Source organism: Panulirus ornatus, chromosome 14 (assembly GCF_036320965.1).
Source record: "Panulirus ornatus isolate Po-2019 chromosome 14, ASM3632096v1, whole genome shotgun sequence".
Classification (NCBI taxonomy): Eukaryota; Metazoa; Arthropoda; class Malacostraca; order Decapoda; family Palinuridae; genus Panulirus; species Panulirus ornatus.
This window is the reverse complement of record NC_092237.1, coordinates 10,665,917-10,680,602: the sequence shown is the minus strand read 5'-3', so window position 1 is coordinate 10,680,602 and position 14,686 is coordinate 10,665,917. Positions and strand designations below refer to the sequence as shown.

The following is a 14,686-nucleotide window of genomic DNA, read 5'->3' as shown; positions in this document are numbered from 1 at the left end:
ATAAAGCTTCACATACTTATATAAAGCTTCACATACTTATATAAAGCTTCACATACTTATATCCCCTGGACTGGGTTATCATCTTTCTGAATGATCTTAAGACTAGTCACACATGAGGTAGGTTTGCGGCCTGGCTGAAAAGGAAAAACTAATGTTGTATATTTCATGTGAGGAGCGAGTGTTATGCTTGGTCATCATTATTTAGTAATCCAAGGGATCCAGTTGCGCGCGCATGTGTGTGTGTGTGTGTGTGTGTGTGTGTGTGTGTGTGTGTGTGTGTGTGTGTGTTTCTCTCATTCTTATGGAAATACGTTCATATGAAATGTTGTTTTGTTGTTACAACACGTCAGATTTTAATTCATGACGGTAATATAGAACTAGAATCATTCGGTACATGATAAAGACCCGAATTACCTTAATGTATAACCATTATGTACCTTTCAATACATGGAAAATTGCCATTCGCGAGATGAGTCACCCTGAGTGTGTTGTTGTGTGTGGGTGTGTGGCAGTGGTGATGGCTGGGGAGGGAATGGCCTGACGTAAGTAGAGGGTTAAGTTCTGAGAAGCCGTCAGTGGACCTCCTGCCACCTGTGCCACAGCAGTAATACAAGATTCAAGATATTTAACTTTATATGCACATGATTCTGTGCCTCACTGATGGTCATGTGGATATGGTCATGTCCTTTCGCCTTGCTGTTTTCCTGTGGGGCAAGGTAGCGACAGGAATGGATGAAGGCAAGCAAGTATGAATATGTTCAAGTGTAAGTTTGTAATGTCTGCGTATATGTATGCATGTATGTGTGCGTATGTGGGCGTTTATGTACATATATGTGTATATGAGTGGATGGGCCATTCTTCGTCTGTTTCCTGGCGCTACCTCGTTGACGCGGGAAACAGCATTTGTGTATGGTAAATAAATAGATAAATATATATTTATTTATTTGTTTATTTATTTATTTATTTATTATACACAATCGCTGTCTCCCGCGTCAACGAGGTAGCACCAGGAAACAGACGATAAGAATCGGCTTTGTAACGCTTAGTCCAGTCACAGTGGTCGTGTCTGTAAGTAACAATCGGTTCATTAGAAGGTGGGCTGGCCTGGCACCAGTTCAGATGTACAATTGATTGTGGATCCTGGCCAGAGAGGGGTCTCTGGTGCGCGGAGGTAGTGTTGTGTCATCACCAGAGACAGCAGCAGCAGCAGCGAGCTTGCAGTAAGACATGACGTCTGGTGGTTGATGCAGGGGGAGCAAGGGAGTGAGGTGGGGCCTACAGTATTACCCTGAGGTACCCCTTATACCGATGTTCAGGCTCTTGTGATATGCCTCGCGTTCATTAAGGTCTCTTACTGGGATGTCCTTTTTATCAAAGTGAAATCGAACAGATTAGTGATAGGAGCAAGTTAGTGATGTATGTGATGTAGATTTTAGAGGAAGGATGTATGATTGGTTCGCGCTGTCAGAGAGGCGTTGGGCGAATCAGTAAGAACATTATTTAAATGTGCGTTGCTTAATTGATGCTGTGATTAAGACGTCATATGATGGTTAGTAATTGTCTGTGACGCGGTAACAGCCTGGTGTGGATTCAGCAGCAGGGTGTGGCAGTACAGCTGTAAATCCGTAGTGCTGTTCTTCCCCATATGGTCAGCCGAGAATCCGCTGTGACACCCTGGTCCCCAAAATACATTTTTTTTTTTCCAGCAATTCTGGTGTCACGATTTCTATTGCCTCTCCCGATTTGGTTGAATAAACAAACAAACACATCAGAGAATCATGCATTTGCAAGACAGTTCAATATTTTGTTCAAGCCTACGTTGACCGCCTCTCTCTCTCTCTCTCTCTCTCTCTCTCTCTCTCTCTCTCTCTCTCTCTCTCTCTCTCTCTCTCTCTCTCTCTCTCTCTCTCTCTCAAGTCTTAACCCCTTAAGAGGCGCACCCCAGGTGCTAAGAACCGTTGAAGTGGACGATGTTTTGGAATGCATTGGAGATGATATGACAAGGTCGTGGGCGCCAGGAGGGCACGTGTCGGACGTTGTCCTGCGACGTTCTCTGTCCTCGGGACAAGGCAGGGTCAAGGCTAAGACGATGGGCCTCACGGTGAAGTGAGGGGTCACTTCGGGTTACTGGCCAGTCTAACCTTCCAATGGCACGGGGACCCATCGTTCTGTGAGGTGATGTGATGTCGCGACACACCTTTGTGTTGACGTTGTGGTCTAAGTCATTGGGTTTTCCTCTCGTAGTTTTCACCCTGTCTTAGTCTTATGAGTTTACACACACTTACTCCAGCCTAAGCCAGGTATCTATCTACCAGCGGCCAAGGGTTGGTTGTGGGCCGACTGTCGTGCCCAGGATTCGAACCCTGCTGAGCCCGTGCGGGAGTCATGGTCCGCCAGTACACCACGGAAACCCTCTGCCTGTGTTTGTTTGTTGTGTGCTTGTTTCTCTTTAGCCAGTGCCTGCGCGCGCGCGCGCGTGTGTGTGTGTGTAATTACTTACTAGTACTGTACAGGGAGGGAGTCTTACACCCATAGCCCCCCCGTGTCTTGAACATTCTTTGCAGTCACACAACTTTTTAAACTTCTGTGGGCAGTTCACATATACCCTACCTTCCTTCAGTTTACTCCATTCACCCACTACCAGTATCATTCTTACAATGATTGCTTGCTTAATCTCATGACATGTCCTCTCTGGCTGCCTTACCCCAGCCTCGTTCGAAGTGTTGTTCATCGTCTACATCACCAGAGTCTGGTATAGAAAACTTGAAGGCTTTGGGCAGGTCACCCATCATTCGTCTCTCTTCCATGGTGGGCAGATTTAAGGCTTCTAGCCTCCCCATATACCTCAGCTCTCTCTTGATTCCAGTGCCCCCTTCATTGTCCTCCTTTTGACCTACTGTAATGTGTATTTGCTTCATTATGTCCAGCGACCAAACTTAAGACTCATGTTCAAGTTTAAGCCATTTGTGTAGGGTTTGAACAGCTGGCTGAGGATCTCCTTATCCATGGACTTGAAGGCTTTTGTGATATTTGGCAGCAGACTGTTTTATCTTCATTGCTCTGATGTGTAGGACTCTGGCGACAGATAAAGGACGTTGTCGAATTCGAAGTCCAACACAGAATCATGAAGCATGTTTCCTGGTGGTTAATAATCATATTGAGGCTTGAGGAAATGGCCCAGATCTAGAAGAAAAAAATTAGACGCAAGCGAAGGAAAAGCGAGAATATCACTCATGCTTAAATATGGCGAAAGGGAATAAGGTAAAATAAATTTATCTGATAAGAAAAATGATTGTAGGGTTAGGGTTGCATAGTGCTATCTTGAAATTTGATAGTTAGAGGCAAGTGTGATTTAGAAAGATGTATAGATAGAATTTGCGTTTTTGCATTGTTGAATTTGCATATGGTTCGCATGCGTTTGGGATTAGCATACGGATTTTATGCAAATAGCAGTGCTGAATAAGGTAGGCGTTATGTGAAAAATCGGTTAAAGAGAAGGATTTCAGGTGCGCCTTCACCTTTTTACATCAACTTTCTTTTGCTTTCATCCTCATTACATTTGGTTGCGTTGACCATCCTCAACCATGCATCACACCAGCTTTGGAGTCTGTCTGGGTGGATGCCTTCCACCTCGCTTTCCACCTCTCTTATGACCTTTCCTTCACCTGCAGACGTATTCGCGTAGGGGTTAGGAGTCCATACCGTTTGGCAAGTCATCGACGTAGGTCAGGAAGAGTAACGGTCCTAGAACAGAGCCCAAGGGCACTCCGCTGGTGACCGTAACCCATTTGGGGAAAGCGTCCTTTGGCATGCGTCCTTTGTTCCCTTCCACGAACATGATCTGTCCATTGAAGTAGTTCCTCTCTTATTCCTGCCTGGTGACCCATTTTTCTTAATAAGCTTCCCATTCGGTTCATTGTCTAAGTGCTTTATGTCAGTCCAGATAGAAATTAATCCATCCAGCGTTCCCCTTTGTCTAAGACAGAGCTCACTCTCTCGTAGAAATCTTAGAAGTTCGGAACACATTACCACCTTTCCCTAAAACCGTGTTGCTTCTCACATATGTAATTTCTCCTATGGAAAGTCGTCCAATTGCTTTGTGATTGTCCTTTCCAGAACCTTACAGACCACACTCGTTAGGATACTTGGTCTGTTGTACAGCGTCTTTTCTCCTTCCTCTTTCTTGTAGATGGGTACGATTTTTTTTTTATGTCCAGCCACAACTGTCTGTGTTATGTATGCGCATACATCTTCAGCACATACGGCACAGGTGCTTTTTTTTTTCTTATAAAAAAAAAGATTCAGTATGAGTCGATCATTTATTTCTGGTGCTCAGCAGCTGAACGAGGATATTATTATTTATATATTTATCTATATATATATATATAGCCGCCACAGGACGGGTGCACAGTCCAATCAGTTCTGGCGATTGTAGTGCAAGTCATACCAACTCAGACGGTCCGGCAAGCCTCTGCCTCCCAGCTGGGGAATATATACGCCATGGGTTGTTTGCGCGGCCGACCACTTCAAGGACGGAGGCATCCACCGCCGCCGCCCCCTGGAATACAGATTTGACCAAAACACATTCAGCCTTCAACGCGGATATAGTAACTCGTTAATTATCAAGAATAAGCACTTGGTTTGTTGACCTTTAGAAAACACAATCAGTTGCAAGACCAGTATACCATACGAACGAGAAGCACAGCTAGGTTCTGAGGGCGAGCTTAGCAGAAGTGTATAGGATAGATGACATGACTCGGTATGTGGAAACAATGACCTGTCGGGAAAGTGAAGAGGATCGCGTGGTTTAACATGACGTTTTGGTGATGTTCGCGCGATCTTGGCGGTTTACATGGCGAGTTGTTTGATTCCTGATGTGTTCAGGTCATCGTGGCTTTATATTATCATGGGCAACTACTGCGTAGGGTCTGCTGACCACTATACCCAAGCTCACTGTCTGGTATATAACGTAGGGTCTACTGACTACACTGTATTGTATCCAGGTTCACTGTCTGGTATATAACGTAGGGTCTACTGACCAACATCCCTGGTAAGTGTAGAAGTCTTGGTTATGTAGACAATCCAAGTGGTTTGACTGGCCATTTCTACCACATAACAAGTACCGTGTCAGACGACTCTGTATGCTGCATAATACTGTCTTCCTATATAATAACAATGTAAGGAATCAAAGGATTGGGGAGATTCGGACAATATCTGTACGTGTAGTGATAAAAAGTTTTAAGAGGTCACTATGTATATAATTCTATATAAACTGTTTTAAGTTTTTCGGTATCTTTTACAGGAAGGTAGAATATATATATATATATATATATATATATATATATATATATATATATATCCCTGGGGATAGGGGAGAAAGAATACTTCCCACGTATTCCCTGCGTGTCGTAGAAGGCGACTAAAAGGGGAGGGAGCGGGGGGCTGGAAATCCTCCCCTCTCGTTTTTTTTTTAATTTTCCAAAAGAAGGAACAGAGAAGGGGGCCAGGTGAGGGTATTCCCTCAAAGGCCCAGTCCTCTGTTCTTAGCGCTACCTCGCTAATGCGGGAAATGGCAAATAGTTTGAAAGAAAAATAAAGATATATATATATATATATATATATATATATATATATATATATATATATATATATATATATATATATATATATATATATATAGTTTGTTTTTAAAGTTTTTTGACTTTTTTTTTTTTTTAAAAAGCGCTGAATAAACATGTTCTAATGCTCTACAAATTCCACAAAATCGGTCAATCCAGTTTGAGAACGCGGGTCGTGATATACCAGAGGCAGGCGGAAGTACGTAAACCTAAATGTCAGAGGTTGAAACAAGCCAAGAAAGTATGTTGAACAAAATGATTTCTTTAGGATCATCTGAATAGGATGTGATACTCAGAGTGATCAGATATCCGAGAGAATGAAAATAAGAAATGTTATAAAATATTCGTTATGAGGAAGATTTTTTTTCTCGCTGTGTATAGGTGTTGAATGTATGTTAAAGAAGGTGTCCTTAGCAGTGAGAATAACAAAAGCAGAAGTTAGTTATCCTTTACTTTTATTGCTGTTCTTATTAATCTGTCTCTTTAACTGGAATGGAAGTATGGACGTCATAAACTGCCAAGTCCATCCTACTTTGCGAGTTGAGCTGCTTCTGGAAGGCCAGACCTTACGTAATGATACAGGGAAGCCTAGCAGACTCAGAGTCCCAAGGAATTAAGCGACACTGCAGACCCCACAGATCTCAAGCACCTGGATTCGAGGTACGGACATAGCAGCTGGTTTACAACCAAACCAGCATTCCACCCTCCTTTGTGGGATCTTAAGGAGTGCATAGGGGTATATCCAGTGGTGTATCGGTTAGCGTTCCTGACCGTGACGCATTCACGGGCCGCCCAGGGTCGAGCGCAAAGGTTTGAATCCCGGTTGCGGCTGTCGGTCCACAGTCAACCTAGCTGTTCATCCACTCCTTGGGGTTGGTCGATACATGGGTACCTTGCTCAGGCTAGGATATATATATATATATATATATATATATATATATATATATATATATATATATATATATATATATATATATATATATACTTCCCACGTATTCCCTGCGTGTCGTAGAAGACGACTAAAAGGGGAGGGAGCGGGGGGCTGGAAATCCTCCCCTCGTTTTTTTTTTAATTTTCCAAAAGAAGGAACAGAGAAGGGGGGGCCAGGTGAGGATATTCCCTCAGAGGCCCAGTCGCCTGTTCTTAACGCTACCTTGCTAACGCAGGAAATGGCGAATAGTTTGAAAGAAATATATATATATATATATATATATATATATATATATATATATATATATATATATATATATATATATATATATATATATACATATATATATATATATATATATATATATATATATATATATATATATATATATATATATACATATATATATATATATATATATATATATATATATATATATATATATATATATATATATATATATATATCCTTTTGATTCGGTAAATTGTGCTGAGGTTGAGCTTTTTGTAAACAGAGTACGGTCTGTATGCAGTTGTTACCAAGAAAACAAAAACTTTTTTTTTTTTCAGTCGGCGTTTACCACGTTAATCTTACTTCAGAATTACCGAGGGACTTTCGACTTTACTGCAAGCGGGACAAGACTGTGACCTATATCATATCCTGATTGCAGTAAAGTCGAAAGTCCTTTTTTTTTTTTTTACTGAATGTGGCATCCGCTCCTGTCTCATGTGAGTGAAGCCGAGTTTTTCTTTATCGAAAATTTCATTTATTGACAAGATTGTAATTTAGATATATAATGTGTAATAATAATTTGGTGTGACAGAAACTGTAATGTACGCCCGTTATGAAACGTCTGGTTCGTGTAGGTGGTGGTGTTGGCATGTGCTCGGAAAGTGCCCACGTGACAAGGCTGGGTTTGCCCAGAAGGAAGTTGGGATTTTCCATGTTTCCTGGCCGCCGTGTAATCCCTTGTATTCACAAAGGATACCAGGACTTTAGCCAGGGCGGCTCCCGTCCCGCACTGTTCTTGTTGCCGACACTTGCGTGATCATTTAATAACTGTAAAACACTTTGGGGAAATACTGTTAACTGTAACCAGTTTCGTAACCTGCAGGTCCGGTACAGGGAAGTAGTCAGTATTGTTGGGAGAAGTAATGGAATGATTAATAACTAATGAAGTGATCAATGATGCCACACAATAGGTTGAATACAACGTAGTAAATACGTCAAAGATTATTATTGCCCATTGGTAAAAGTACAAAAGCATCAGATCTTTAAAACCACCGTCAGTCCTTCAACAATCTCGGTATTGTGTCAACACTTGATCAGGCCTTGCACACTTAGGAGTATATCCTTTTGCAGAAGATGCCTGTCTCAAACAGTGGAGGGATGATGACAGACAACCTTTATGGTCTGGGCCATGGTTAGTGTCAGGTTGTTCCCTTAATACTTGCAACCACACCAAAGTTCTGGTTAGACTCTGTCTGCCGATGGGGCACTTCTTTGTTTATCTCTCTCCCATGATGTAGGCTTCGATAACCTACACCATCACACAATTGAATGAGGTTCAGCCCGCTTCAGTTTTTCACCCAACATAAGTCATTTGGCCCCTTGCTTGCACTCGCTTTTCAGATGACCCTTCTTGTGGCACATTATACTGTCTTACATTCCCAGGTTGCATCTTTCCCAGTTGGATAGGAGCCGTAGCTTTCATGGCGTTGAAGCCATGCTTCCAGTGGCCTTCATTGTCACAATGTCAGCACTTGTGACATATGCCTCTGCTTATTACCTTCTGACCCGAGAAATGGTTCTGCCGAATGCTGCCAGCAGCCATCTCCGCGTTTTGCCTTGTCTTGCAATCTGTCACGTATGAAGTTGATATTTCATCCATGCTAGACTACTCCAGCATTATTGTAAACCTTCTTGTAGGTTGGATGGTCTTGTTCGTTTGAAATGCAGCATGAGAGCTGCATTGTCTAGGTTGCCAATGACTTGGTTATGCAGGAAGACAGTAGTTGTTGTGGTTGCATTAGTCATCCCTTCCAAATGTTAAAGTTTCTCTGTGGTATCTCCCCTCATTCTGACCTAGGTTCCGGATGTTTTCGTGCTGACTTTATCGTGGTAGGGGGGCGTTGTAATGTCTCTGTAGCATGTCCACTTAGGTCTGTTAAAAGTGTTGCTCCTCCGGGTGCCTCAGGATCTTCCGTAGATCTTCATATTCACATCCAGGTGTGCTGCACACCCTCCCGTCTCCCATACCCAGTCTCCGCATATGGCAGCCGCTCGACTTGGGCCAAATATGCCTTTTTGTTGAACTTCAGCATCCTGCTTACAGGGTACTTTCTTCACATACAGATATCGCTAATTCTTGGCAAAAGTTCACATTCTCCTTCCATTCATTCTCCTTCCCGCAGGACAGAGTTGATCAGGTTCATGGTTGATTAAACTCAATCCAAGGAAATACAGAGTACTGTAGGTGGAATGGTGAAAAGGCCTAGACATGACTATAACAGTGTTGTCAACCTTGTCAAACAAAAAAATAAAGGAACATGGCAAAAACAAGGAATTTTGAGTAAGAAAAGGGAATTTCGCAAAACGAAACTTACAACCACGCGCAATATAGGCTGCACTTTCAGTACAGGAAATTATGTCCAGTGCCCAAGGTATTTTATCTCCATTCATTTATTTACATGTATATAGCCCACAGTTGTTCAGTTTAAAATCAACAAAATATCTCGTCAGTTGTGTTTCATCTTCGATCCTCGAACTAAGTCAACAGAGGTTCTAATGTTAGTTTGTCCACACATACTCAGTCCTGGCTAGAGAGCTTCTTGTTATTAGCAGTGGTTGTCTGCTTGCACCTCTCCAGAAGCCTGTAACTAAACTTCACTCTATGACTTTTTTTGGGCACAGCTATGTTTCTCGACCGCACAGTGCAAGGCCACACTTCCTGATGTATTCCAACCGACAAGTCTGCTTCTTCCTGCTTGATTTTGTACCCTAAATCGATGCCATGAAGTGACTTAACTCCTCTCCAGCTAACCGTCGACTCGCTCGATGTGAGATACGAACATCCAAACATGAGGACTATGTTTTCCCAAATGGGAGACAGCTGTAACATTCTGACCTCTTCAAACCCTTCCATTATTAGAATTGGCCATTGTCTAATTGATTTTCCTTATTATATCACTTTTTATATGTTTTGCATAGACATGATTTGGCATTTGTAATGGTAGAATGAATATTTTCATTGGTTTGTTAAAGATTAGCCGCACTTAAATTTCGCAGGAAAGGATCGGGTTTATGCAATGGTCGAGACCCAAATAAACTGATGTGATGTAACTTACGTGCTGAGGATTTGATTTTTCTAGCACAGGTTTCGTTGTTCCTCATCTGTCATTGCTAGAAAATCTTAGTAAATCAGATGTTGGTACTTTGAAGAACAGCAATAAATGGAAGTAATTTCTTATCCACTTCTATACATGATAATTTTGCGCGACTTTTTGAAGTCTCAGTAGGGCCTGGCCTAGGAGTAGGACTAGCCTGGTAATTGGTTACACAAGCTAAAGATATGATCGGATGGTTTCATTGTATGGCCATTGGCAACTCAAATGTAGGCCATTTGAATAACTTTCATTCTATACATCTCGACGCTTTTGAACTCTCTAGAGAACCACCCATAACCACTCATGTTTTTCCCAATAACTATGACCTGGCACATTTTAAAAGGTTTTTCACTTCCTCCAAAATCTCCCTTGTCTCGTCTTTTTTTGTTCTCATTAAGCTTTCTGCATTTCAGTCAAGAGCCGGCCTTGATGTGGACTTTTGTCCGGGACTAGAGCCTGCATCACATATTTAGAGTGCTTTTTTTTTCCCGTATCACAGCTGGGCCTTAATTGAAATGTAAAGATGTTAAAGAGTGGTAGATAGGAGTTTTTACGAATTTTGGAGGAATTGAAAAACCTATTGAAAAGTGTCAGCTCATAGTAACTGGGAAAGACACAAGAGGGTACAAAGTTGATAAAACTTCGAGTTGTAGGGAAAGAAACAGTTATCATTGTGGCCTATCCTTTCAGTAAGGTCCACCCAGGAAGTTTGACTGAAAGTATTGCACAGCTAACATTTTACTGTTTTCAGGACGATTCAAGATCCAGCAAGCCAGCGGCTGACGTGGTACAAGCCACCTCTCTCTGTTTTGGTCATCAAGAAGGTCAGAGATGCCCAAGTCATTCAGCCCTTCATCCAGCTTGTCAAATGGCTCACTATTGTAAGTCCTGCCATTTTTTTCCGTCTTCACTCGTCACCTAGCAAATTTAGCTCACCAATGTGTGTGTGACAGGGAGTCTACATTTGACGTTATCATAAACGAGTCAAGCAATTTGAAAATTATTTTTGCTTTACCATTGATTCATTATTCAGTTTACAGTAGCACTGATGTGTAACATTTATGGTGGATGAATGGAATGAAATTAATGAAGGCATGGTTAATTCTGACAGCAAACAGAAATTGTATTATAATACTTGAAAATGGTCAAGAGATGGGGTCCCACAATTGTAAAACTCTCATCTCATGAAGTACAGATAGGTAATTACACACACACACACACACTTACTTCCTTACTGTCCTGACTCAAGAACCCCTTACGTGGAGTCATGCAGCACACAGGAATCAGGCCATGTCCAGTGGGTGGACCATAGGGCAGGAAATGTAGTGATGATTTTGTGTGAAGTAAGTGCAGGGCAGTTAAGAAGTGTTCAGCATCTTCAGAATGGGAGGTACATCTTGGGCATGATGGGTCCTGTGACACATTGAATCAGTGTTTGTAATGTAGTGATGAGTGTTGTCAAAAATTCAGTTAAGAAAGCGTCACTCATACATGCCTGGAGAGTGCAGTTTCAGATTGTTTTTTATATAGCAGGGTAGAATTTAGGACTGGGTTGGGAGGGAATACTTTAATGCTTGTTGACTCATTAATGTGCGTTTGTTTATAGTCAGTGTCTTGTTTCTTAGTGAGGGGGATCTGTCACTATAGATTGCTATTGAAGGGTAAATTTTTTGTCTCCATAGGGGTTGATGATTGAATATGGTGAGGTCTGGGTGGAAGGGGTCTAGGGATGTTGCAAAGAATTAAGTGCCAAGAATACAGAAGCGAGATCGTATTGGCAGTTTTTTAGTTATGGAAGTTGTCTTGAGTCCTCCTCCTTGTCCTTGTCTTAAAACTCTTGTTTTAAAAGGTGGGGAAGGGTGGATCTAGGTAGGTGTAAGATTGATTTCTCGCATGAAGGTTTTGTGTATGTTTTTTCTTAGAGTAGGTTTTTATTTCTGTAAGTTTGGTTTTGATGCAATTGGTTTTTGACTATATAATGTTTAGTGTGTTTATGTATGAGCTTCTGTGGAGTGGAACAGTTAGTTTGTTGAGGGTGTGCAAACTGTGTATATTTAGGTGGGTCCAGAAGATGTGTAAATGGGTATTACCGGGCTCCATCTGCACGAGGTTAAACTATGAGTGAAAAGCCGTCTTTAGCAAGGTTTTATCATCATCATAGGAGGAAAAGGAGTACAGTCACATCTGGGAGCATGCTGCCTCAAAGGATTCCTTAATTTCCATGTTACTGATTGTAGCTCAACCTTTAAGCTTCAGGAGCCTCATAAAAAGGGCACTGGAGTTGTAAGATATATCACTACTAATACAGCACAGTATTTATAAATGAGGCCATCGTTCATTTGTTCCTGATGTAAAATCATAGAGGTGAGAGAAATTTTTTGGGTTTAAAGAAAACTTTTAAGAACTATTTTACTAATGGAATTTACTGCATAACACATGTGTAGTATACATTTTGTATCTTATTTGTAAATGAGAAGAGTTTGAATTTTAGTCTTTACCTAAAAACTTTACATATATCCAGCAGGATATTGTGTTACATGCATGCTGTGAAGTATAAGTGCATGATGTAATAAGGTTTCTATTCAAACAAAATCATTTGTACAGTACGGTATTGATGTGATGGTTTGAATATTTGATATTATTTTAACTTTATTTCCAGGAAAAAAGAATGGTGGTGTTTGTTGAAGCATCAGTGTTGGAAGAAAGCTTGGTCACAAGTCATTCTGGATTTCCTGTCCTCAAAGATAAGCTCATGAGTTTCAGGGAAGGACAGGATGACCTCACTGACAAAATTGACTTCATCATCTGCCTTGGGGGTGATGGCACCCTGCTGTATGCCTCCTCACTCTTCCAGGTAAACCCAATTTCACTAGAAGTATTTCATGGTCCATCATCTTAGTAAAGAAAACACTAACAGATATTCTCCAATTTCTATATACCCATTAGAGTACTTGTTTAGAAATGTTCTTTGTATCTTAGTGTATGAGTTTATATGAATGTAGCAACAGATACATAGATGATTGATTGAATGATTGATCTATTGAAATGGGTCAGACATCCGAGGAAGATGATGCTGTCTCCCGCATTAGTGAGGTAGTGCAAGGAAACAGACGAAAGAATTGCCCAACCCACCCACATACACATTTATATACATAAATGCCCACACACGCACATACACATACTCATACATTTCAACGTATACATACATATATATACACAGACAATAACATATATACACATGTACATATTCATACTTGCTGCCTTCATCCATTCCCGTTGCCACCCCGCCACACATGAAATAGCATCCCCCCCTCCACACACACACACACACACACACACACACACACACACACACGATGAGGTAGCGCTAGGAAGAGACAAAAAGGCCACATTTGTTCACTCAGTCTTTAGCTGTCATGTGTAATGCACTGAAACCACAGTTCCCTTTCCACATCCAGGCCCCAAAGACCTTTCCGTGGTTTACCCCAGATGCTTCACATGACCTGGTTCAATCCACTGACAGCACGTCGAACCCAGTATACCACATCGTTCCAGTTCACTCTATTCCTTGCACACCTTTCACCCCCCTGTATGTTCAGGCCCCGGTCGCTCAAAATCTTTTTCACTCCATCCTTCCACCTCCAATTTGGTCTCCCACTTCTTGTTCCCTCTACCTCTGACAAATATATCCTCTTTATCAATCTTTCCTCACTCATTCTCTCCATGTGACCAAACCACTTCAACACACCCTCTTCTGCTCTCTCAACCACACTCTTTTTATCACCGCACATACAGAGATATAAGTTTGTTAAGTTTACCTGGCAAGTTTTGTGGGAGGTCATTGATTAAGGTGAAAACATGTACAGAGCATCAGAATGGGGAGGAGCACTGTGGTTTCATTTTCTTACTGAATGCCCTATGCCTCCAATTATACCCTCAACTGCCACATTACCCACTTTAGCATTCAAATTATCTTTCATTACTACTTGATCTCTCACATGAAAACTACTGACACACTCACTCAGTTCCACCCAAAACATTTATCTCTTCATCGTTCTTCTTGTGACCAAGTCCATAAGCACTAATGATTTCCCATTTCTCATAATCTGCTTTTATTTTTTCCCCACATCAGATAGGGGCTCATTTCCTTACAACCCATTTCTTAGCTCTTGCCCTTACATTAATTGACAACCCCAAAGACATTCCCAAACCATTCTTATTCCTTATCCTCAAACTTTTTTTCACTCAGAGCTAGATCATACAGGTTCCTTTCCTTAAGCATGCTCCCTATCTCGCTCTTCTCATCTTGGTTACGTGCAAATACATTTGAACACCCCAGCCTTACCCTTCGAGGAAGGTGAGCACTCCTTACTTGACTCCTTCTGTTCCTGCTTTTTGAAATTGAAATAGTACAAGAAAGGGAGGATTTCTAAGGGGGGATATATATCTTACCCTCTTTTTCACTTCATATGACATACTTGTCATAATCTTATTACAGTGTTGTTCACTCTTTCCCCATACCAGTTCCAAGTCTTCCCAACCTTGAGTCTGCTGAACCAGCTTCCACATCAATTGTTATATCCTCCATTGGTTCTTGATATTGCTCTCTTCACCTGACCTAAGTTTCATATCTTGCAAATTATCTCCCATCTTTGTCTCTCACATTTTCCCTTTTCATCCAGATTCTTTTTCACCTGTTTACTTCATTCCAGTGTAGATCATGCTTCCTCCTTGATTGTTTTTGTCACATT

General features: G+C 41.4%; 1 protein-coding gene across 4 annotated transcripts in view; it reads left to right on the top strand.

Annotated features, from left to right (window-relative positions):
- Positions 1 to 14,686, top strand: part of LOC139753305 (NAD kinase-like) — a 266,986-nt gene that overhangs the window by 197,078 nt on the left and 55,222 nt on the right. For all 4 annotated transcript variants that reach the window (XM_071669605.1, XM_071669606.1, XM_071669607.1 and 1 more), the window contains 2 exons: positions 10,687 to 10,816; positions 12,595 to 12,789. In XM_071669605.1, coding sequence (XP_071525706.1) covers positions 10,687 to 10,816; positions 12,595 to 12,789 — 325 coding nt within the window. The remainder of the gene's footprint in view (positions 1 to 10,686; positions 10,817 to 12,594; positions 12,790 to 14,686) is intronic.